This window comes from Dasypus novemcinctus, chromosome 15 (genome assembly GCF_030445035.2).
Source record: "Dasypus novemcinctus isolate mDasNov1 chromosome 15, mDasNov1.1.hap2, whole genome shotgun sequence".
In the NCBI taxonomy this organism is placed as follows: Eukaryota; Metazoa; Chordata; class Mammalia; order Cingulata; family Dasypodidae; genus Dasypus; species Dasypus novemcinctus.
This window is the reverse complement of record NC_080687.1, coordinates 39,900,359-39,925,390: the sequence shown is the minus strand read 5'-3', so window position 1 is coordinate 39,925,390 and position 25,032 is coordinate 39,900,359. Positions and strand designations below refer to the sequence as shown.

At 44.3% G+C, this 25,032-nt stretch overlaps 1 protein-coding gene across 2 annotated transcripts in view; it reads right to left on the bottom strand.

The window, feature by feature from the left end:
* Positions 1-22,814, bottom strand: part of ABCC4 (ATP binding cassette subfamily C member 4 (PEL blood group)) — a 292,359-nt gene extending 269,545 nt beyond the window's left edge. Inside the window, exon 1 of one of the 2 annotated variants that reach the window (XM_058276501.1) lies at positions 22,491-22,814. In XM_058276501.1, the coding sequence (XP_058132484.1) occupies positions 22,491-22,564 (74 nt within the window). In that variant the 5' untranslated portion in view covers positions 22,565-22,814. The remainder of the gene's footprint in view (positions 1-22,490) is intronic. The other variant, XM_058276502.1, reaches the window with a different exon arrangement.
* Between the last annotated feature and the right edge of the window lie 2,218 nt (positions 22,815-25,032).

Below are 25,032 nucleotides of genomic sequence, written 5' to 3'. Positions count from 1 at the left end.
TCAAAAAACTAAAAATTAAAGCAAGAATCATAAAACTTCTAGAAGAAATTATTGGAAAATATTTTCAACACCTGGTGGTAGGTGGTGGATTCTTAAAGGAGATAAGAGAAAGACTGAGTGGACTACTGATGTTTAATGTATGTAGAAGTTTTAAACAGCTTTACTGTAAAGGTATGGAAATTTATAGAGTGGATGGTAACACACAGCGAGTTTAACAGCTAGTTTATAAATGGGGATGTGACAGAAAATGGTAGTCTAGTTATATAAATGCCAATTGACAGATGCTTGAGAATAATCTAGGAACTGGATAGCACAGTAAACTAAGAGGTGGGTGAGAATTGTGGTTGATGGTACAGATGCAAGAGTGTCCTTTGTAGCTAGAACAAATGTATATCACTACTGCAGGGTGTTGGGAATGAGGAAAAGCATGGGAAAAATATAGCTGGAGTGACCTATGGACTGTGGTTAGTAGTAATAATATATTCTTGCATCTATGCAAAAGATGTACTGTGTTGATACTGAGGCAGTATGAAAAAAGTGAGCCAAATGAACGCTATGGACATGGCAATAATCAGATGATATTATTTTATCTGTAGCAAATGACACACCACATTGTGGTGTGTTGATGGAGGGGTGTTGTTTGGGAATTCTGCACATGTGCATGATTATTTCATAAGTTTACAACTTGTTATAAAAAATATATTTTAAAAATAATAATAGGGTAGGTTGGGGGAAAAACACACCAAATGTAAGATAAGAACTATGATTAGTAGTAAGATTTTGATAGTGTTCTTTCATAGTTTGTAACAAACATCTCATGACAATGTAAGGTGTTGGTCGAGGGTTGATGTATGGGACCCCTGTATAATGTTTGCTTTGTAAGTTCACAACTTTTACTGTATACTTGTTTATGTATGTTCATATATAAATGATATAAAGATAATAATAATCAAAGTGGTTAGGGGAAAAATTACTTTGTTTAGTAGTAATATTTGACAATGCTCTTTAATCACTAGTTTAAAAGGTTTAAAAACAATGCAGGGGGTATATGGGGACCTGGTTTTTTTTAATGTAACACTAAAAAAATAAAGAAAAAAAATTAAAAAAAAAAACAGAAACACAAAAAGTAGAACAAAATAATTAATTAACTAAAAGAGAAAGCAATCCGATTTTCAAATGGGCAAAAGACTTAGATCTTTCTCCAAAGAGGAAATACAAATGGCCAAAAGCACATGAAAAAAATGTTCAGTATTACTAGCTATTAAGGAAATACAAATCAAAATGACAATGAGTTATTATCGCACACCTCACAGAATGGCCATTATTTAAAAAACAGAAAACAATACGTGCTGGAGAGGATGTGGAGAAATAGGAACACTCCTTCACTGTTGGTGGAACTGTGAAACCACCGAGTCTGTGGAAGACAATTTGGCAGTTCCTCAGGAACCTAAATATAGAACTGCCATATGATCCAGCAATTCCTCTACTAGGAATATATCCAGAAGAACTGAAAACTGTGACACAAACAGACATCTGCACACCAATGTTCAAAGTGGCATTATTCACAATTACCAAAAGATAGAAACAACCCATGTGTCCATCAACCAAAGAATGGATAAACAAAATGTGGTGTATACCTACAATGGAATACTATGCTGAAGAAGAAATGAAATTGGGACACATATGATAACATGGATGAATCTTGAAGACATTTTGCTAAGTGAAGTAAGCCAGACACAAAAGGACAAATATTTCATGGTCTCAATATGAACTATATAGGAAGAATAAATGCATGGAGAGAAAACCTAGAGTATAGGTTATTCAGAGATAAGAGAAAGGTTGAGAAGGACTACTGATGCTTAATGCATGTAGAAGTTTTAATTAACTTGACTGTAAAAGTGTGGAAATGCATAGTGTAGGCGGTAATAGATTATAGTGAGTGGCAGATTACTTCCTTTTGTTTCTGGTCCCTTCCCTTGGGATTATGACCCTTCAGATGGCCCTGGTAGACTCACGCCATGCCTTCAATTCCCTGAAGAATGGGTCACTGAAAATAAAGAAATGTTCAAATTAAAGGTAACATCACCTTGGAAGGAGCATTTGATCTATTTCTTTCTCTTCCATTGAGAGCTGTTTTTGTTTGTTTTATTTCACAGTTGATTTAGCCCATGGACCCTCTGGCTCTCTCAATTGCCTGCCTCATGCTGGCTCCAGGTTTTCCCTAACAAGCTGCTTTAGTGCTTCACATTCTGCCCAAACTCCTTTATCCTCCAGTCAGGCCATTAGATTTTGCTTTTCCTCAGTAATATCATACCTCACAGGGACCCCTAAAGGGTCTTCCATTTTAATTTTTAATATTTAAGGACTTCCATTTTAATTTTAAATATTCAGCCCCTAGCCTAGTTTGCCCTACAATCAAAGCAAAATTATTTTTTGGTGAGCTTTGAAAAGGAAGAATGGTTGGTTACACAGCTATGATTTTACTTCAAGTAGGTAAAATAACAATTAAATTTAGCCTAATTTTTCATTTAGTTTTATAACGTCACCACTCAATATTCGAAGGAGAAAATGCAAAGGGTTAAATAAGTAAGCTCTGATTTGAATACATATTTCTGGTAATTATCCATAAGCCTGAGACTATTAAAGCTTCCATAAACAAAACACACAGTTAGCAGCTCTGCAGCAGCACTGAGAGCCATCCCAAACTCCCCAATGCCAGTGTTAGCTTTGAACATGAAACCACTTCTGATATAGCCTGTGCATAAATTCAAAATTGTTTCCAAGTGTACCGAGTCCCTAAAAGTCCAAATAAGTAATATAGGCCCTACAGTCTTTGAATGTTCAGAAAGGATGTAAGACTGAAGGTGTATTCAAGGTTGCATCCAGATGGAATGTGGAAGATACGCTAAATAAATATTCCAAGCCAAGCTGGCTTGGAATATGGGGAATATGCAACTCACCTGGAGGAAATAACCTATCTGATACTCAAATCAAACACTGAAGAAACTAACCAAAGGTCTGTTTGCATAGCATCACCCTTTGTCTCCCTAATCTTAAACCTCGTATAAAAGGGACCCAATTCATAAAAGGGACCCAATTCGGGGCTCTGTGATTATTAGGACAAGAGTCCGCTGAGCCCAGGCAGTGGAAATAAACCAACTTCCTTCTCAGAGTTCTCGTGTCCTGACCTTCAATACCGCACACACCCCACTTCTCTACTACACTTCTCCATACAAATCAGTCCTGCTCCTTCACGACTATCCCTTAGATAGCTTTTCCAGGCAACTGTTTAGTTAAGAGAATGCTAATTATAAATCATATGCTTTCCTAATTGGGCAATACCAGGTGAATAAAGCAGTTTAGGAAAATTCCGGCTGAACCAGTTCATTTTTTGAAGCATTAGGTCAATTATGAACATACCAATCTTCAGCTTGAATAGCTGCATATTCAGAAAGAACAAAAACATTCTTTGAAAATCCTCAGTACACAGACTATTAAAGGACTTATTTGGAAGGAAATAAATCAAGACAGGGAAAATTCCGTAGTGAATCTTAGGATGCTTTCTAAAACAGCTTTCTTAAATAGTTTTGGTCTCTTCTACATTTCACTCTGAAAAATGTTTAACATAACCACAAAAGCCCACAGAGGTGAAAAACAGAAGCAATTCAAAACAACACCGACAGGTTTCCTGAGACAATGAAGGGCTGATAAAAGGACATTTAACTGCCCCCACCCCTACCCACCCCCAGGCTGTGAGCCTAAAACCAACCCCAGCTTTCTATAGCCATTTTCAAACCAATCAAAGCCCCCCTCCCACATCTTCCTGCTCCTCATTCCTCCATCCTTGCTCACCTGTGCCTCCACAGAAAGAGGGGTGGAGGAAAAACTGACCACCCCAGACATACACAACCCCCAACACTGCTGCGAAACCGAAACCCACGAGCAGAGAATGTGTCACCCCATCTTTGTCCCACCAAAGAGGCTAGAGCCAAATGGGACCTCTTTTCCCCCATCCTCCCAGAAGGCAGCGAGGTAGTCTCAAACCACAGCATACGTGTAACACCTTTATTGAAAAGGAAGCCACCCACAACTCACTCTTTTTTAACCAGGAATTTCAAAAACAGGACTGCAGGGAAACAGGAATTACAACATTCATTAATTTGCATCAACTATTGAGTGTCTACTATGTAAGAGGCACTTTTCTGGGTTCTAGACCACAGAAAGGGTCTCTTTTGTGGCGCTTACATTCGAGGGCAGAGGAGGACAACAAAATCAAACAAGACAGATTAAGAATAAGGAAAACAACTGCAAGGTAAATAAAAGACAAAAACCCGGGGGAGCGTGGGCTGGCTCCTACCAAGGTATAGCTCGCCCAGGAGGCCAGGTATGGACCAAGAGCCAAATGACAAGGGCAGGGGCAGGGTGTTCTAAGCGAAGGGAACAGCAAGTACAGAAGCATTAAGGGCTCAAGCACTCATAGAATAATTCCTAAATACTAGATATTTTGCCTCTAACTCAGGAGAGATCATAGAAGAGTGTCCTGTAGATGTGAGAGAATCCGGAAACCTGAGTGAGGGGAGTTAGGCTTCATGTCTTGAGGGAAAGCGGCAAACCTGAAATTTTCTGAGCATCTACCATGCACCTGTTCATTAACTCCTCCTTTCAACCACACACAGGTTAACACTAATATTATCCATTGACAAAAAAAGAAACTAGGCTTGAACTGGTTAAGGAACTGAAGCGGCTAGTAAGGTAGGGAATTAATAGATGGATCCGGAACCCCCAAGATGGCTACTGGAAGAACCCCACCCCCGGGATTCTGCTACCTAGAAAAAGACTTCTTCCTGGGAACAAGGAAAAGTCCCTGATGTTCTCTAGGAACTTTATCACTGGGTCCTCACTAAGGAATTGAGGGGTGGGGTAATCAATCCAAACAGCAAACAGCTGGAGTCCCCTTCGTCTTCCATTAGCAAAGGGGTAGAATAATTAGCAATTTTAAAGCAAACAGCAAGGCTTGCGCTCACTCTCTCCCCTTACTCTTTTGCCTACAGACCTGTCCTGCCCTCTGTGCGCCACTGTCGCCATTTTTCCTCTGCCATGTGGCCACACCAAGTAAACCTGGGGACTTATCATCTATAATGGGGAATTGTAGCTTGTCAATTAGCCCTCTTCATCCCTTTTCATCCCCTTTCTCACTATCTGGGACCCCTGCTCTGTTATTTTCTGTTGTTTTCTCCCATTTCTTGTCCCTCCCTACCCGAATAAATGACTGGCCTAACTCACCCAGTATGCTCTTGAAATTCATTTCTGCAGCATAGCCAAGAACCTAAATAAAATCCGGTAACAGAAGTGGACCAAGTTCTCACAATTGTTAAACAGAGCTAGGATATTCAACCACAGCACACATACTCACCACTGAGCTGGACGGCTCTTAAGAGACAAGCATTCTCCCTACTGCTCAGAATCCAAAGAATGGGTTCTTTAGCCTCTGCACATCTCAGCTTAATATAGCCTACACATGAATTCAAAATTATCTAATTCTGTATCCAAGTGTGCCTAGTTACTAAAAAGCCACTTAAGTAATATAGACCCTTTAGGTTTTAATTTTCAGGAAGGATGTAGACAAATGTGTATTCAAAGTTACATCCAGGCCGAAGGTGGGTGATACATTAATTCAAGTTTACCTGGAATGTAGGTGATATGTTAATTCAAGCTTATCTGGAATGTGGAAGATACATTCATTCAAAACCTATCTGGTACTCAGACAAACACTTAAAACTCAAAGAAACTAACAAAGAAAAGTCCTCTTTTTTTTTTTTCCATAAAAGCACCCACAGAGAGCTGACTCAGCAAAGTGATGCAACAAAAAGGGAGACAAGTAAAAACACAGAAGAGCTCACAGCGAATGGACAGAGAGGGCAGACAACAAGCAAACCGCAAAGGGGGGGGGGGGCAAATAAAAAATAAAGAAGGGGGACCCAGAAATCCTGTTCAGGTCTTGGGCTTTTGGACAGGAGTCCCCGGGCCCGGCTGGTCGTGGTAAGTTTTCCTTCTCAAGAATATTCCTAAATCCTGGTCTTCAATATGTGATCATTAAATCTCTCTGCCACCCAGGCCTCTGAGACCTTCTGCTCACTTTTTCTCCCCAGCTCATCCTGAAAGGGCAGGAATCACGTTTATCATCTAAGTTAGCCAAGAAGGTCAAGGGTAGTGTGATCTCCACCCTGACTGCAGACCTTGATTCCTGGGCCCCTCACTCTGGCTTTCCGTTCAGCTCACTCTGCCTCGCGCCTCCAAGGCTATCTGCCTATTTACAACTAACTGTCTTACTGGATCAGCTAGGTAATCATATTATTTCTTATCCAAATTGGGATACATTTTAGAATGAAAGGGGAAACTAAAAATTATAATATGATAAATGGTGTAAAACAGGATGGTCCTAGGCAAACCAAGAGTTAGGGTCACTGGTACAGATGAATAGGATGATTTAAAAATCAGACTGATAATGAAAATGCTCTAATAATGACTGAAGCGATGAATGTACAATTATGTGATTATACCAAATACCAATGATTGTATACTCTGGTTGAAGCATCTGCTTTATTAAGATATATCAATAAAACTGATCTGCTTAAAATAATCAGACTGACAACAACTCTGACTTCAGGTAATCAAAAATTTTACAATTAATCTGATTTCATATCAAATCAAGGTGGTTTTTTTTTTTCATTCTTTGAAGGGAATAACAGACGGCCTCCAATTTTTTTAAAAAACACAATCATTTTTCTAAACAATCTAACCAAATGCTAAAATCCATCAGAATTCAGAGAACCCTTCACAAATAAAGATTTGGCCTGAACATCAACAGGTATTGTCTGCTAAACCTAGGAAAATTAAGCCAACACCTGTAGTGCGATATGCTTTTGGAGGTACACTTCTTAAAGGATTTAAGGATAGGAAAGAGAACCGCCGCACAAACTAAAACACAATTTTTAAAGCACCATATTTTCCTCAAGCCATGAATCACCCAGACACTTCTGAATGTAACTCTTCCTCCTCTGCCTATCAAGGCACTGTGCATGGGACTTTGCATGTGAAATTTGTAACCAGACATCTCATTCCCCACACCCTCATTTATTACTTGTGTTATTTCTGGAATGAGCATTAACCTCTCTGCATTTGTAAACTGGAGGCAAAGAAGGTGACAGCAGTTGGCAAAACGTTTACAAATGTTCGTTGTGGTTATGGTTGCATTCCACCTTGAAGAGTTACTTGAAAAATAGGGTAGAAAACTGCTAATGAAAGTCTCCCAGACCCGGGAGTGGTCAGACTGGCTACCACCAAGATTAAAAAGGGGGGGAAGGGGGATCCTGGGGCTTCAGTCAAGTAACTCCCGTACTTCAGGGAAGGGAGTTGAGAGGGGAAGAATGGGGAGAGAAGGGGCACTTCCATTACTATGGAAACCCATATATGGTGCTGGTTTTCTGAGCTCAGAAGGGATATGGGAAAAAATTAACAGAGATAACTCAGGAGAACCCAGGCAGAAAGACACCTGGGGACCTGAGCAAAGAACTGGCAGGGAGTGTGGGCTGGGACTTCTGGCCAAGCTCACCAGCTCTCCACAAGCCACAGAGGCTGAGCTAAGGCCAGGTTGTCTTTGTGGGCTGCCCTATTCCATACCAACTACAGCCCTGGAAAGAGACTTTCTCTTCATGTCTACATTCTCCACCACACTTGGCACGGTAGATCCTTAAGCATAAAGGCACTGCATCAATGTTCATTTTCATCTCTTCCTTCCTTGAAATCCTTGCCAGGAATTCAATCTAAAAATATGAGAGGAAAGAAACAACATAAAATTTAAGAGTATGGGCTTTGAACAAGACAGAGCTGGGTTCAACCCCAGGGCCGACACCTTCAATCTGTATGACCCTGGGAGAGTTACTTACACCAGTGTGGGTTTTAGTTTTTTTACTTGCCACCAACTTCTCAAAATAAAACTTCCCAACAGAATTACCCTGAGGCGATGAGAACAAAAATAAATAAGGCTGCTGGGAGGAAGGCATAAGTCCTCAAGGTCATTTAAAATTCACCACTTAACATTCAATCTAATTAACAAAATCCTCACTGTTTACAGACAAGCTTTTCCACAGCCTAATGCATTCTGTAGTAGCTGCTATTGCCTCACTTTGTTCTGTCCTCTGTACAAACACCAATTCCCAGAAATCAGAGGCAATTAATTCCCTTTTCTGCGTTTGTGAGCCGGCTGCTCTGTGGGATTCCTTCCTGCTACACCTCATCCTTCCTGGAAGGGATTCTTAGAAAATGCACCTCCTCCTTACAGGAAAGGAATCCCTCCCGAAGAATCCAAGAACTGTGGAGACAGGCAGCTGTGGAGAATTTCCCTTCCAAAGATTTCAACTTGCTGTCTGTAAGCTCCTATCAGAGATATCCAAAATCCACTTGAGAGAGAGAGAGAGAGAGAGAGAGAGAGAGAGATCGATCTTATTTTGGCTTACTCCAAGAAACTAATTTTGTTTTGACTACACTATTCTAAAAAGAAAATTTTCAGTTTGCCATCTCTTTTTCATCTATTAGTATTGGACACACTAAGGGCCTAAGTGGAATTTCCCCAAACACTAAAGAATTTGGTAAATTTGCGTGTAGAAGTAAAACGGAAAGTTTATGGCAGGAATGGGAGTTACTTCATAGACTGAAAGAACAGAAAAGAGCTCACTTTGGATATCCTCACACCAAAGAAGGATTCCACCTGGTATTGGGGAAACAACCCCGACAATAATGGGTAATTTAAGACAATAATGGGTAATCTAATCGAAGGAGCAAAAATTACCCAGCATGCTTATGGAGGGACAGGGCATACTAGTCCATAAGCAAGCAAAGCACACGGGAAGGCTTCATGGGAGGAGGCTCCACAGCCGAAAGGTTTCAGAAAATTTACCTAAATTCAACTCAAGAAATAAGAGAGAGAAAAGAAGAAAAAGGGAGGGAAGGTGGAAAGGAAATATGTCAATACTGAGCAGGTCAAGTAGAATTAAGGAAGGCTGTGAGGTCAGAATCCTTGGTGAGTTCCCAGAGGACAAAGAACTACAAATATAAAGCAGCTCTGAAAAATGACAGTGCACCAACTCCAAGCCCTATTTCTATGGGGTATATGACTGAAGGAGGAGGCAGGTCCAGGACCTATTATTGGAGAAGTAGGGAGGTCCAGAGGACCCAGGTTTCCTGCAGAGCAGACACAGGAAACCACCCACTAGCTGAGGAAGCGGGGCTTTGGACACACAGCCTCACAGCACAGTGGCCTTCTTGAATTTGCTCAAGGACAGGAATCTCAAACTGTGGGTTCTGACAGGTCCTGAAGTCAATCTAGTAAGTCCTGACTGTGACGAGCACTTTTTTCAGGACATGGAATAGAAAACATAAGGGCCCTGCATGTATTACTGTTTCATGACAGAGTACGTTGATGTTTTTCATTAAAGTATCTGTGCACGAACCTGAGAATACATGTATCTTGGGTTCGTTATTGTAAAAATTTTGGAGTGCAATCAAACCGTAAAAACTGCTGATCTTATAGGAGTGGTTCTCAAACATGAGCATGCATCAAACTCACCTGGAGGATTTATTAAAATAGAACTACAGGGCCCATCCTCAGACTTTCTGATTCAGCAGGTCCAGGACTGGGCCTAAGAATCTTCTTTCCTAACAAGTTCCCAAGTGATGCTGAGGCTGCTGGTCCTGGAACCACTTTGAGAACCACTGCTCTAGAGCTGTGCTATCCAATCCAGCAGCAGCCAATACAAGTGGCCAGGGTGTAGACTAGCTACAGGAAGGTTGGATTCTAAAGAAGATCCTCATTCTCCTTTCCTCCATTTCAAAGTGGCTCCGTCTTCTTGAGGACAGTGCCTACTTCACAGCTGAAATAGAACTATTTCCTAACAGGCCCCTACAGCGGCCCCTCCCAAAAGGCTCCCAGGTCCTGCAGGGCCAGAGGGATGGCCACAGGCTCTACCTTCTGAGAACCTGCCCGCTGTTCCTGGCTGCCCGTTCCTCTGCCATCTCTCACTTGGATCTACAGCAGCCTCTTAACTCTCTCCTTCCACTCTCGCCCTCCTCTAACCTTCCTACATGGCAGCCAGAAGGATCTTTATTCTGATGGCCAAGGGGCAGCAAAGCATACAGGTTAAAAGGGTAACGCCGATCCCCTGGATTCTGGCTTTGCCACTTCTTAGTTCTGTGATCTTGGGCAAGTTTCTTCACCTATCTGTGCCTTGATTTTTTTTTAAAATCTTTAGTCTAGGGATAATAAAGTACCAGCTCACAAGGTTTGTTGGGGGGATTAAATAAGTTAATATGTATAAAGCACATAGTAAGGGCTGTTGATGATGTCACCACTCTGGAGCTGCTGTCCCAGGTTCCCTTCTGCTGGGTCAGCCCCACACTCGACTCCCAATCCCTGTTCCTCACCCCAAACCATGGGCCCCTGATCAGCTAGGAAAAGCAGCCGGCCTTTCAACAGATTGTTTTAAAGATTTTCACCATGTGGGGACCTATAGACCGGAGTAGGGCTGTCCAGTAGAACTTTTTGCAATGACAGAAATGTTCTTTATCTTCGAGGATGGGAAGATGCTAAGCAACATGGAGACTGGAAAGTGTATTCTCAATCAGTTGGGATGGCATCAAAGCTTTTCTATTTGTTCACTCAGGAATATTACCTGAGCCACTGGCATGCCAGGTCTGTGTCAGCCACTGGGGATTTATAGTGATGCACATGCAGACAGGGCCACCACCTCGTGGAGATGACAGACCAGCAGCTGCATGGGTGGTGTGGCTTTTGAGATCAGCACTTATGGTCTGCCTCCCACTGGAATGTAAGCCTGAAGAGCAGGGATTGGTTGGCTCACCAGTCCATCCCTAGCACCACCTGTGACCCAGAGAGGTAACGTTATGTTGTGCTGAAAGCAAGGACCCTGGGCCAGGGTACCTGGGTCCAAAACCATGCTCTTCTACTCACAGGTTGCACAAACCTGGGATAACAACAGAACCGACCCCACAGGTTTATTGTTAGGATTAAGTAAGTTGGTGTTTGAAGGCGCTTGGAACAACTCCCCACATACACAAAGCACTATGGAATTATTCACAACCTTTGTTTCTTTACTCAGCACCCAGTGAATAGGAGGTGTGCATTGTTTGAATAAAGGACTGTTAAGTTGGTTGATGGTTGACTTTGGGGGAAGATTTTAGCAGCAGAGCAGAGAGGTGGGCGTTCTGGGCAAGAACGCGGCATGAGCTGAGCTAAGGTAACATGAGAACAAATGTGCCCTACTGAGGGCCTGGGAACAAAAGACATCTAGGAAGGCAGGAAAGCTAGGCTGGGACCATGCTGAGGAAAGCAAATGCCAGAAGCAGCCATCAAGGGCTTCTGGGCAGAAAGCAGCACAAACAGAGCTGCGCTTTAGAAAAGAAGCCTGCAAGATACAGAGGGCTTGTAGGTTAGGCTTCACCAAGAGCCTCCGGCCAAGAGCTGGCAACTGACAGATTTCCCTTGGTCACTGACCAGTCTCCCTGTGTTCACAGATCACCCTGAGGATGGAAGTCTAGGTCACCAGACACAGTGGTGCTATTAATACCAAGAGGGAAGTCGCCAGGAAAAGCAAGTCGACTGAGGCAGTTTTAGCTCTGCTGCTCTGCTGCGAAACTTTCTGAAAGACTTCTTGGGGATATCGTAACACTGTCTTACAATTTCCAAAGTCCTTCCATAGAAAGTGTCAAATTCTGGGTATAAATTTCCATTTTTTTTTTAATAGATATTAATTTCTGTGGGGTGGTAGTTATTAACAGTTTTAACAGGTCACTTCTCCATTCATCATAGATGGGCACTGCACACTACACTATTTCCACATTAGCTCCCTGGTGAGTCCACATCTGACTGAAGGTGGGGAAAAAGTAAGTCTAGAGAACTTTATTATTTTTAAATATTTTAAATATAGTATTTGGAACACACCAGGTGATTTAATTTTCCCAACTCGAAGAAGAAGAAAACTTAAAGAAGCCCAGAGAGGTTATGTGTCTTTTTTTTTTTTTTTAAGATTTTATTTATTTCTCTCCCCCTCCCCCATTGTCTGCTCTTTGTGTCCATTCACTGTGCGTTCTTCTGTGTCCGCTTGTATTCTTGTCATGCGGGACTGGGAAACTGTGTCGCTTTTTTTGTTGTTGTTACATCATCTTGCTGCATCAGCTCTCCATGTGTGCAGTGCCACTCCTGGGCAGTCTGTGCCGGGTGGCTATCCTTGCAGGGCACACTCCCTGTACATGGGGCTCCCCTACGTGGGGGACACCCGTGTGGCACGGCACTCCTTGCGTGCAGCAGCACCGCACGTGGGCCAGCTCACCACACGAGTCAGGAGGCCCTGGGTATCGAACCCTGGACCCTCCATACGGTAGGTGGACACTCTAATCAGTTGAGCCACAACTGCTTCCCAGTTACATGTCTTAACCAAGGTCACACAGCTAACAGGTGCAAGAGGTAGGCCAGAACCCAGGCCCTGGGCTCCTGTTTGACACTCTCTCCAAAATGCCCAGCAATTCCAAAGTAGAGAAACTCAGATTAAAACTAAAATAATAATTTACAATCATTCATTAGGCATATTAAGTACAAGAGTTCAGGTAGGCACTAAGATATAAAGTTGTACAAGACACTAGTTTCTGCCCTCAAAGAGCTAACAATGCAGTAAAAAAAAAAAAAAGGGAGGGTGGGTATAAATGAATAAAGAATTAAATAAGTCCTGAAATTTAGGGCAATAACCAAAAAAAACATGATAAAAGGGTGAATTTAGCAATATTCCTGATTATCTCCATTGTTTGAGGGCTTAATATGTGCTAGTAACTTAAATATACTATATCAGTATCAATTAAAAATATATGATTAGCTCTGCAAAACAGCTGAACAAATTGTGTTGTTAAATGAGCCCAAGAAATTCATGTAAATGTCACCTGTAAATGTGCCCATGGAAATTTTGTGACACTGAGACCCATCCAGGCTCTGCCTACAGTTGCAGGTCACTGAAAAATCTCCCTCCTACTATATAAAACAAGACACACCTTTTGCACAGCCTTGAGAGAGCAAAAATAGTGCATACTGCCTAGTTGGTAAAGAACCACTTCAAATAGCATTCAAAGAAATGGTCAGGGGAGTGGGGTGGGTGTGAGATCCTGCTTCCCATATCCAAGGTTCTGGGTTCAAAATTTTTTTAACTGAAAATTAACTGGGGGGAAATGGATTCGGCTCAACTGATAGAGCATCTGCCTACCACAGAGGAGGTCCAGGGTTCAAACCCAGGGTCTCCTGGCCCATGTGATGAGCTAGCCCATGCACAGTGCTGATGCGTGCAAGGAGTGCCATGCCATGCCATGCAGAGGTGTCCATTGTGTAGGGGAGTCCCACACACAAGGAGTGCACCCTGCAAGGAGAGCCACCCCATGCAAAAAGAAGCACAGCCTGCCCAGGAGTGGTGCCGCACACACAAAGAGCTGACACAGCAAGATGACGCAAAATAAAGAGACACGGGAAACGGCTGTGGCTCAATCAGTTGGGCTCCTGCCTACCATATGGGAGGCCCTGGGTTCACGTCCTGGGGCCTCCTTGTGAAGGCAGGCTCACCCACACACCGCGGAGAGCTGACTCAGCAAGGTGATGCAACAAAAAGGGAGACAAGTAAAAAATAAATAACACAGAAGAGTGTGCAGCAAATGGACACAGAGAGCAGACAACAAGCAAGTCACAAGGGGGGAGGGAAATAATAAACACAGACACACAGAAGAACGCATAGTGAATGAACACAGAGCAGACAGTAAGCGGGGGGGGGGGGTGGATTAAAAAATCAACTATGTTTACCACATAATCTGTCATATCCTAACTGATAAAACATACCAATAAAGATTTGTAAATTAAAGCAATATTAGATGAGCAATTTTATACTCACAAGCTTTCAGTTTACAAGCGTGAATTTCCACTCAATTACCTTCCTTAGTTCAATGGATCCAAGAATCCTCGTCTGACACAGGACAGAGAAACAAAGAGTGACACAGAGGCCAGAGCCAAAGCTCATTCTCTGCAATTCCGAGCACCATGAAATATAACCTGGGTGAACTTCAGATATTAGCTGGCCTCTCCCACCTGTTTCCTCGCCTGTAAAATGAGGACAATGCCACCCTCAACAAGAGGTTACTCTAAGGATGAAAGGACCCAGTATCTCTAAGATCCCTAGCACTTAAAGAGTTCCCTTCCCCTTCTCCAGTGCCTTGTGGAGCTGCTTGCTAATAAGCACCTGCAAGGAAGAATAAGTCATGTTATGATCGCTGTTCTCAGGATTTGAGATCAGCAAGTCCTCGAGAGAAATCTGAAAGGGAGCTAGAGATGAAAGTAGCTCCTAACCTCTGAACAATTGGCCAGAAAAATGGAAATATGCACAGGAAATGTTTTCAAACTATGACACTGTTCATCAGTGGTTCTTGGTCTTCAGCATACATCAGGAAGTCCTATGGTACTGTTTAAAATATGGATGCCCTGGTCCCACCCCTGGAGATTCTGATTCAAACTGCCCAAGGGAAGGACCCTCACATCTGTATTTTTATGGCTCAATCTGTAATTTTATGGTGATTCAATCGCAGTGAGTGTGGAGAAACTGCTGTGTATTTACTAGACAGAATCTAGACAAAATAAAACTTAAACTTAATGGAAATAATGCACATCAAAATCATTTGAAGGGGATCATTTGTGACTGCTCAGAAAAGGCAGCAGCTGGAGCTAGTCTGTGTTCTTAAGAGTAAATCAGGGAGAGAAGAGGTGGCTCAAGCCATTGGATTGGGTGCCTCCCTCCCACATGGGAGGTCCCAGGTTCGGTTCCTAGTGCCTCCTTAAAAAAAAAAAAAAGACAATGAGCAAACAATGAACAGACACAGAGAGCAAACAGCAGGTGCAAACAAAAGGGGGGGGTGTGAATAAATAAATCTTTTAAAAAAGGGTAAATCAGGGAGCAGATGTAGCTCGCGCAGTTGAGCACCTGCCTCCCACACAGAAGGTCCCAGGTTCAATTTCCGTTGCCTCCTGAAAAAAAAATGCAATACAAATGAAAACCAACTCAGGGAAGTTGATGTGGCCCAGTGGTTGAGTGCCGGTTTCCCACACATGAGGTCCTGGGTTCTGTCCCTGTACCTCAAAAAAAAAAAAAAAAAAGAGTAAATCAGGCCAAAGTAACCTCAATTCCTTCCTTCAGAGAGTTTTAGAATAGGTGCTCAGTAGATGTGATGCTTCCAGACTCCAAAAAGGCAGATGATACCACTTCTTCCAATACCTGTGGCCAAATTAATCCACTGTCCAGAGTGGAAGAATATATGATCCACAACCTGAAAGGCAATCCTGGGAACTATCCTTTCTAGCATTTAGACCAAAAATGTTTTCAAAGAACTTCAAACAGAGAGTAAGATAACTGGACTCTGAAACCAACAAAATGAACTTAAATAGGAACTGATGTAAAATCCACTCTTAGGAGAACAGCAGGTTATGTGAGGTGACCAATACATCCTAACAACCTGTACTGCTGATGATACCCAAATTTTATCTCTGGCCCAGATTTCATCTCTGGGCCCCCGACTCATAACCAATTCCCACTCAATATCTCCACTTGAATGTAGCAGTCATCTCAAATTTAACATGGTTTCCCCATCTCGTTTAATAGCAACTCCATCCTCCCACTTGCTCAGGCCAAACACAAGGACACACGCAGGCAATCTGGCCTCAGGTGGGTACTACTCCACCATCACACCTGGCCTGGATTAGGGTTCAGTCTCGTAATCAAGTACCTTTGGCAATGGCTTTCCCCCTTGTAATCCTGGGGCTCACTCAGGGCTGCTGCCTTGTATCAGCCAGGGCCCCCTCCTGACTCTGCAGTCAGTGCTTCAATGGCAGAATTAAGAGGCCTGCCTCATCAGCGGTTCAGCTGGTGAGGAATGATGGAAGACCAGGCTTGAAAAGCAGATCCTGGAGGAGTCTGAATGCCCCAGAAAAGAATTTAGGTTTGCTCCTGAGAACAAGGAAGAAAGAGAGGCTTCAGGCAGGAGAATGATGGAGATTTGTTAGGGTAATGACCAGGAGCAGGAAGATCCACCGGAAAGAGAAGGCAAGGGTCTGAGCCGTGGCTGGGCAGTGGCGGACAGGAACACAAGCCCCACTGCACTATGAACTTTGTCCGTTTCCTTCACTGATGGGTCCCAAACACCAGGCAAGCAGGAAACATTTGCTGAATGAATGACTCTAAGAAAGTTGAATCAAGAGTTTGGTGTCAGATGAGAGTTTAAAAAATCATAGATGGCTGAGAGGTTGATGCCTTAAAAGTCAGATGGATAAAGATGCCAACAAGCGTAGATAGCAACTCAGCTGAAGGGAGGGGAGGAAAGCACACTCTCTACACCTCCCTCCAAGGAATGACATATTTATTCACTAACCTGATTTTTAAATGACATAGTCAGCATATTCATTTATTCCATTGGTCAACATTAACCTGCCTGAACTAGAGCATTGGCTCTGCCAATCTCCAAATGTCTGCTGTGGGCACAAACCATGGCATATACTCGTGACCAGGGTAGAATCCCAGCTTGGGCATTGCAACCTCCTAGCTATGAGGCCCCTGACAAGGTGTCCCACCTTTTTGGGCCACAGATTTCCTTATGTGTGAAAAAAATATGATAACGCCCACCTCACAGGATTGAAGAGTAAATGAGAAACAACATGTAAAACACTGACTGAAATTCTGAGCCCAGAGGAAGCAGTGGATAAGTGTGAGTGACTACCATTATCGTGATCTAAATTCATCGGTCTGATTCATGCATCTCATTGCATAATCTATGTTCTAACTACTGCCTGCACAAGTCACTGTTGAAATGCAGATTCCCAGGTCCCAGCCACTTGCCAGGATCAGAATCATAGGAGTTGGGTGGTTTGAGGGATAAACAGGGCCCTGCATCTGCATTTTTAATAGGCATAGCAGAAAACATTGCTGAAATAGGTAAACATGATCTTTAACATCTAGAGGAAATATTTCTCTGCTGACTTCTATTTTCAGTTATCTCTCTGTATGTACATATATAAAGGTATTTTTAAAGTATCAATGTTTAAATGGGTCTAAATCTTATCTTCCTACCTCCCTGAAGACAGGAATTGATCTTTCTCCCCACAAACCTTCTGGTATTCTCTAAGTTTTATCTAATAAATGCTAATTAGTAAAAACCGTGCAAGGTTGGAACCACATGGTCAGCCATCCTCTGGCCATAACCATCTCACCCTCCCTTTTGAGTCCTGGGTGTGTTGCATTAACTATTTTCTCCAACTCACAACCCTGAAAAGAGGGTACCAACCTCCCAGTGTTGAGAAGACTGAGGCTCAGAGAGGTTCACTTGCATACAGTCATACAGAATTTGCAGGGCCGAGCACAGAACCTGAATTCACCCGATTCCAAAGTCCAGATCTCCCTACTGCACTACTGTCATCCACCTTTACACTATTCATCATCACGGAAATAGAGAAAATATCTGCGGGGACTTAACATTCACACAGAAAGGAAAGCCCATGGAAACATCCTTGCGGTAAGAGGTAAAAGGCTGCTTGGCCCCATCAAAAAAGAACAGGCAAGGGAAGCGGCTGTGGCTCAGTTGTGCTCCCGGCCACCATATGGGAGGCCCTGGGTTCGTGGCCCAGGGCCTCCTTGTGAAGGCAGGCTCGCCCACACAACACGGATAGATGGGGAAGCAGCTGTGGCTCAATCAGTTGTGCTCCCGGCCACCATATGGGAGGCCCTGGGTTCGTGTCCCAGGGCCTCCTTGTGAAGGCAGGCTCACCCACACGCTGCAGAGTGCCACCCAGCCTGCAAGAGCCATGGAGAGCCGACTCAGCAAAGTGACGCAACAAGAAAGGGAAACAAAGGAAAACACACACACACACACAGAAGAGCGTGCAGCGAATGGACAGACAGAGAAGACAACAAGCAACCCGCCGTGGTGGTGGGGGCAACAAATAAAAAAATAAAAATACAGACACACAGTAGAACGCACAGCGAATGGACACAGAGGAGCAGACAGCAAGCAAGCCACAAAGGAGGGGGAAATAAAAAAAAGAAAAAAGAACAGGCAGGCCTTAAGATGCAGGCGCCACACCAGCAATGACAGAGCAGATGTAGCCTAGGAGACACCCTTCAAGGAGGAAGATGCAGCAATAAAATCAGGTGTCATCCAGGGCACTCAGAAAGACAATCTACTTGACATGTGTGAATGGACACACTCATCGACACCTCTCCTGCTGACCAGATGCAGACCTAAACAGAGGCAAAATAATCAATAAGAAGTTACAGGAAATAAATTTATCAAATTGATCACAGAGTTTTGCTAAAAGGAATGAGGAATGGATTTCAGTACACCTTTGGGATGTTCTATGTCTTGTTTTGGGCTACAGTTATTGTATAAATTGCCAAAACCCACCGAACAGAATGCTTAAGAAAGGGCAACTGCCTCAGGCCAGACAAAGAGCCCTGGAAAGCTAACCCAGCCTCCATCAGCTACATTTGGATTGACCACTGTTAATAAAAAACTACAGGGAGATTCGTATGGGATGTTCTGAAAGTAGTTCAAGAATAAATAATTTTAAATTACATTTTTCCACACGTTCACTGTCAATATTGCCTGACGGCCTGCTTCAGTAAGGCAAGCAACCTCTCCCTCTGAGCCATCCACTGCACTCAGCCCATCTGTGTTTCCCCCTCGAGTCATCAGCTTTCTCTGAGACAGGTCTCCTGAGAGTCTGTCTTGACACCAGTGGCAGTTTCCACAACAGCACACACCTTGCGAGCTGACAGTTCACCGACTGAGACGCAGCCAGCGTCAGGGGAGCAAGGTTTCAACCACTCTCTCTTGGTCTGCATGTGCCTGACCCAAGGATCCTCCTCAATGCCCCTCTCTGGGGAAAGGCCCAGCGCTGCTAACCTGGACCGTGACAGGGCGAAGTGTGGGCAGAGCGACTCAGAGCATTCCCTGAGCACTCGCCAGGTAGCACATTGCTTCTCAGGGGATTTGACAATCTAGGGGCCAGCTGGACACAGCTTATAATCTATGCCATTTATTTCCAATCAATAGGGAAGAGGAGGAATTGTTCAATAAAAGATTATGGGAAAACGGGCTGTTAGGAGAAAAAAGCAAGGCCTATCATAGCAAATACCAAAAGAAATCCTAGCTGCCTTTACTTTTAAAATGAAATAAAATAGCTAAAATAAAAGTCATATCAAGATTTGGCTGGTACTGGGATTTAAAACAAGATACATTAAGAAATTAAGCAATAAGAGAAAGCAAAAAGGAAAGATCAATGTAACAAATGATAAATTTAAAACTTCTGAATAAAATTAAAGGACCAATGAAAAGCTGGAAAAATAATGTAAGTCATTTTAAAAACATAAATACCTCATAGAAAAAAGTGGATAAATGCATTGATAGGACAATTCAAAAAAATACAAATAAATAGCCCATAAACATTAAAAAGTTCAAACACACTAACCAGTAAGTTCAAATTAACCATTTGATACTGTTTTAAACCTACCAACTTGTAAAGCAAAAGTTTTAATTCAATACCCAAAGTCAACAATGAAATTAGCTAGCACACAAATTGCTATTAAGAGGCCAAACCAGTCTAACAGTGGGTTAAAGTAATGTGACCTTTTATCCAGTTTTTCCACTCCTGGGAATATACGATAAGGAAGGATGTGCCAAAATATATGAGCATGTATATGCATTACATCTTTATCAGAAATAAACTGTGTTCAACAATAGTGAAAGACTGCATAAACTGCAATCATTAGTTTTTTAAATTATCGAATGCCACAAATAAATGTTAACTATAGAAAATTAAATAAAAATCAAGACTCAAAACTTTATAGTTTTGTAGAAAAGGAGTGAATGTGTACATGCATATGAGGCATAAAATTTAGGGGCAAAAGAATGAGAACTAAAACCTCAGCAGGTATATTCAGCTAATAAAAAATCATATTCCTTTCCTCTTTTCCTATAGTTTTAATTTTCTTATAGAAATAGAAAATATATTGTTTTTTAAAATCAATAATCATAATGCATGGCTCCTCTTAGACCCCAGGTCCATACTGTGGTATGGAAACACTAAAACCCCAGAAGCCCTGTTCGTATGAAAGGCAGTAAACTGGTTATTAGCTTATTTGGTAGGCAGCAACCGATGGACAAGTTCAGGAAGAGGGGATTTGAGAAGAAAAGCAAACACCCAAACAAGATGAAAAGTGGATTTTCTCTGCAAGGTGGGCCTTGTTACCAGCAGCCTCTCCCTGGCTGGGCTCATTTCAGCTTTCCTGCTTACAGCGAAGACAAGAAATCACTTAGGTGAAGGTTCACATGTATAAGATAGCCATCATTGTCCACAAATGTCTTCATAATGCCCCACCCCTCTTTGAAAAGTATAATATGCAATCACAGTGCCAACAGGAGGAAGTGCCTAAAGCTGCCAACCGTTCTCAAGCTTCCATCAGAATCACCTGGAGCACTTGTTTAAATCCCACCCTAGAGCTTCTAATTTTATTCTGTCAGGCTGGTGAGGGTCCCAGTGAATTTGCATTTCTAACAAGTTCCCAGGTGATGCTGATGCTGGCAGTCTAAGGCCCATACCATGAGAAGAGCTGGGTTGAAGTATAATAGACGTTTCACATTCATCACCAACAGGAAGAACTTCAAGAGTTTCCCTGAGAAAGGGTGTATTTGAAAAAGCTTTCTGCGTGCACTTGAAGAACAAGTACCCCAACAGCAGCAGTGTGATACAGCGGTACAAACACAGGCTCTGCAGTCAGACCTCCTGGGTTTGGCTCCAGCTCCACACCTCTCATTAGTTGTGTGAGCCTAAACTAAGCAGCTTATTCAAATTCTCTGGCTTCAGGGTCCTCAGGTGTAAATGAGAGTTAATAGCTCCAACCCTCAGGCTGAGCTCCGTTCTGCCCCGCCAGCTACATTTTGAAAATGCACAAAAAGAAAGTGCTTCAAGAGTTCATCACCCTGCCTGAATTTAGTAAGACTGCCTACCTTCAAATTATTATTTATGGTAGCCACACCCAAATTCCTTCCTCCTCTACTCCCCTGCCTCAGGAGAAGGTTCATCAAAGGGCCAAGAGAATTCTGAATAAACCACAATTAAAACAATAGTGGACACACATCACCCCTTGGGATCCTCTAGGTTTTCCCACTAAAAAAAAAAAAAAAAAGGCAACTATTAGTCATTAGAATATGTGGAAAAGACAAAAGGGCGAAGAAAGAAACAAAAAGTCTAACAATCATCCTTGTGTGATTAAAGCCCAAAGGTTCAGGACCACCTAATTAGTAATCTCAGCACTTAGCTACACACCCGTAGTTAAACGCTTCTCTCTCTCACGCCTTTCCCCCCACCAGGTTTACTCAACGTGGAAGCAGATTCTGCTCTAGAAGAGTGTTCCCATTCATTACATTTTTTTTAAAGTGCTATTTTACCCACATGAAATTTGCCACAACTAGGTTCCACCGTACACAGGCACAATCCACAATGAGACACCCAGACACACAAACACAACGAGAAAGAGTCACAGACACAAGAACACAGGCATACGGACACCAAGAAACACTGAGTCACAGAGACACACCGAGCGGGAGGGCCGTGGAGCTGGCACACAGCTGTATCGGAAGGGGTGGGGACACTATTGGGAGATGGCGGTGGTTCAGAACACTAAATCAGGCTTGAAACAGATTAAAGGGAGCTGTTCATAAAATGCTGATTTAAAAAGAAAAAAAAATGTGTAATTTTAGTAAATAACTGGGAATCCGAGTGGTGCGAGGGAAGCCAGTTAAGGATGGGAATTTGGGGATTCCATCCAGTCCGTCCCCCCCCCCCCCGGTTCAGGAGCTCTCGGGTCTCCGCATCCTGCTGCTTCTCCTCCCCGCACAAGCGGCGGGGCGGGGCTGCGAGGCACCGCGGCAACACAGGGCGACCCGCACGTGCCCCGCTCGCACCCAGGTTCCCGGGCCCCCGTCCCTCCCCGGGTCCAGGGCCCCGTCCCCGCCTGCTCCTCTCCCGCCCGCGCCGCGCACGAGAGCGCAGGTGGATACCTCGCGGCCAGCGGCTAAGGCACGAGGGGCGGCCCCACCGGTAGCAGAAGCCCTGGCGTTGTTCCCTGGGTTCAAGCAAAAACCGCTCTCGTCGCTCGGACTCTCGGCCCACCCACCACCACAAGACACCCACAGGATGAGGCAAGAGCCCTAGGAAGGGCCTCCGCGGTCGGGGACGGCGCAGGGGCCGGGGTGAGGAGAGCAACGGACGGGAGTGACCCGCCGCACCACGGGCACCGGCGGCCAGAGGGTGTTATCAGCTCCGGCGGAGGAGCAGCGGCGGGGCTGCTCACCAGAAGAACACGCGCGAGCAGAGGTTCGCGTCCTGCAGCGGGTTGGGTTTCGCCTCCGGGTATACCGGCAGCATCTTGCCGGCGGGGAAGGGAGGGTGCGCGCCGGGATGGCGCTGCTCGGGCGGCGGCTGCTGCTACCGCAGCTCCCTGAGGTCTCGACGGTGTACTGGCAGCACGGGCAGCCGCGCCAGTCGGCTCGGCGGGAGTCGGAGAAACACACGCTTCCGGAAGGTGGACGCCGGCGGCACGCCCCGTCCCCGCCTCCCCGCCCCCGCGGCCTCCGGGGCCGCCTGGGGAACTGCCCGCAGCGCTCTGCCGCTGCCTGCAGCTGGGGAGCCGCGCGCAGCCTCCGAGGGCAGCGGGGTGGTGCCGCTGCGTGCGGTGGCCGGCGAGGGGGAGCCGGCGCGGCTGAACGGACCGAGTTAGGCGTGGAGAACTCGTGCAGTCAGCCGGCCTAGGAGAGAGGGCCGGCGGCGCGGAGGCACCCACGTGTTGGGATCTGTCCTTAAACTTTGATAAAGTTCTAGAGCCAAGGCCAGGGGAGGCGCCGGCTCCGGCCCTCCCTTGCTTCTCAAAAAAGCCCCCTAGGTTGCCAGTTGAAGAAGCTCTGGAGAATGCTGCCAGTCAGCTTTAGCAGCCCTCTCTCCGGGCGCCTTGCCCTCACCAGGACCAAACAAGGATATTGGGAGAGGTTCTCCAACCTGAGGGACAAACACATGACCTCGGACAGCCCCAGGACTTAACACATTCTCTTTGTAGAACTGCAAGTCCTAAAGAAATGCTGTCACTGGGAGCAGGCTTTTGGTACCTCACAAGCTGCATTGTGTGGTGGACTTCTGTGAGTTTTTTTGCTGCCTTCTTAGATTGGGAAGCAGGGCAGATGAGAGAAACTATCTTATGATTTCTTTCGTTGGGCTGTCAGACCTTAGCAGAGTAACAGCAGCAAAAGAAATATGTTACAGAACACCTGATATGTGCATTCCTGCGTACCTTACCTCATTTTTAACTCTAGAAAAAAACCTGCTGTAGAAGGTACTGTTATCCCTATTTTCAGATGGTGGGGCTCAAGAAGAACACTTGTCTAAGGTCTTAGATTTAGTAAATGATTAAACCGGATCTGGATTCAAGTCAGCCCTGGTGGATGGTCAGTGTATATCAACAGTGCCCCGAATACACTGGTTGAATGAATGACGGTAGGAATAAATGAACACATTGTGTTCCAAGCTGACTGACAGCAACTCCTAAGTCTTGAATTATTTGTGTGACCACTTTACCAGCTCAGCAGCTTCTCTTCCCTTCAATCCCATTAAAAATCAAAGGCTGCATGATTGTGGTGGTTATATGAAGATCACTTAATTAATTTATTTTTATTTCTCTCCCCTCCCTCTCCCCCCCAGTTGTCTGCTCTCTGTGTCCACTCGCTGTGTCTTCTTCTGTGACCACTTCTATCCTTTATCAGCGGCACCGAGAATCTGTTTCTTTTTGTTGCATCATCTTGTTATGTCAGCTCTCAGTGTGTGTGGCACCATTCTTGGGCAGGCTGCACTTTCTTTCCCTCTGGGCGGCTCTCCTTACGGGATGCACTCCCTGCGCATGGGGCTCCCCTACACCGGGGGACACCCCTACGGGGCACAGCGCTCCTTGCATGCCTCCTTGCATGCCTCAGCACTGCGCATGGGCCAGCTCACCACATGGGTCAGGAGGCCCTGGGTTTGAACCGTGGACCTCCCATGTGGTAGGCGGAAGCTCTATCTGTTGAGCCAAATCCACTTCCCATAAATCATTCTATATTATAATAAAAAAGACAATAACAAGAAGGTGGAAAAATTGGAAACCTCGAGCATTGCCAATGGGAATGTAAAATGGAGCAGCCAAGTGAAAGCAGTTTGGTAGTTGCTCAAATGTTAAAAAATTACCATATGATCCAGCAATTCCACTCCTAGGTATACACCCAAGAGAAATGAAAACATATGTCCACCCAAAAACTTGTATGCAAATATCATGGCATCGTTATTCATAAAAGCCCATTATTTCATAAAAGTGAAAACTACCTAAATGTGAATCAACTTAAATGGATAAATGAAATTTGGCATAAGCATACAATGGAATATTTGATACTTAAAAGGAATGAAATACTGATACATGCTAAAACATGGATGAAACTTGAAAATATTGTCAAATAAAAGAAGCCAGACACAAAAGACCAACTATTTTATGATTCCATTTCTATAAAATGTCCAGAATAGGCAAATCTATACAGTCAGAAAATAGATTTTTAGTTTCCTAGAAAAGCAGTTGGGGGAAACGGATTTGGTTCAACTGATAGAGGATCCACCTACCACATGGGAGGTCCCGGGTTCAAACCCAGGGCCTCCTGACCCATGTGGTGAGCTGGCCCATGCGCAGTGCTTATGTGCACAAGGAGTGCCGTGGCACATAGGAGAGTCCCCTGCACAGGGGAGCCCCACATGCAAGGAGTGCACCCTGTAAGGAGAGCCGCCCCACGTGAAAAAAGCGCAGCCTGCCCAGGATTGGCGCCGCA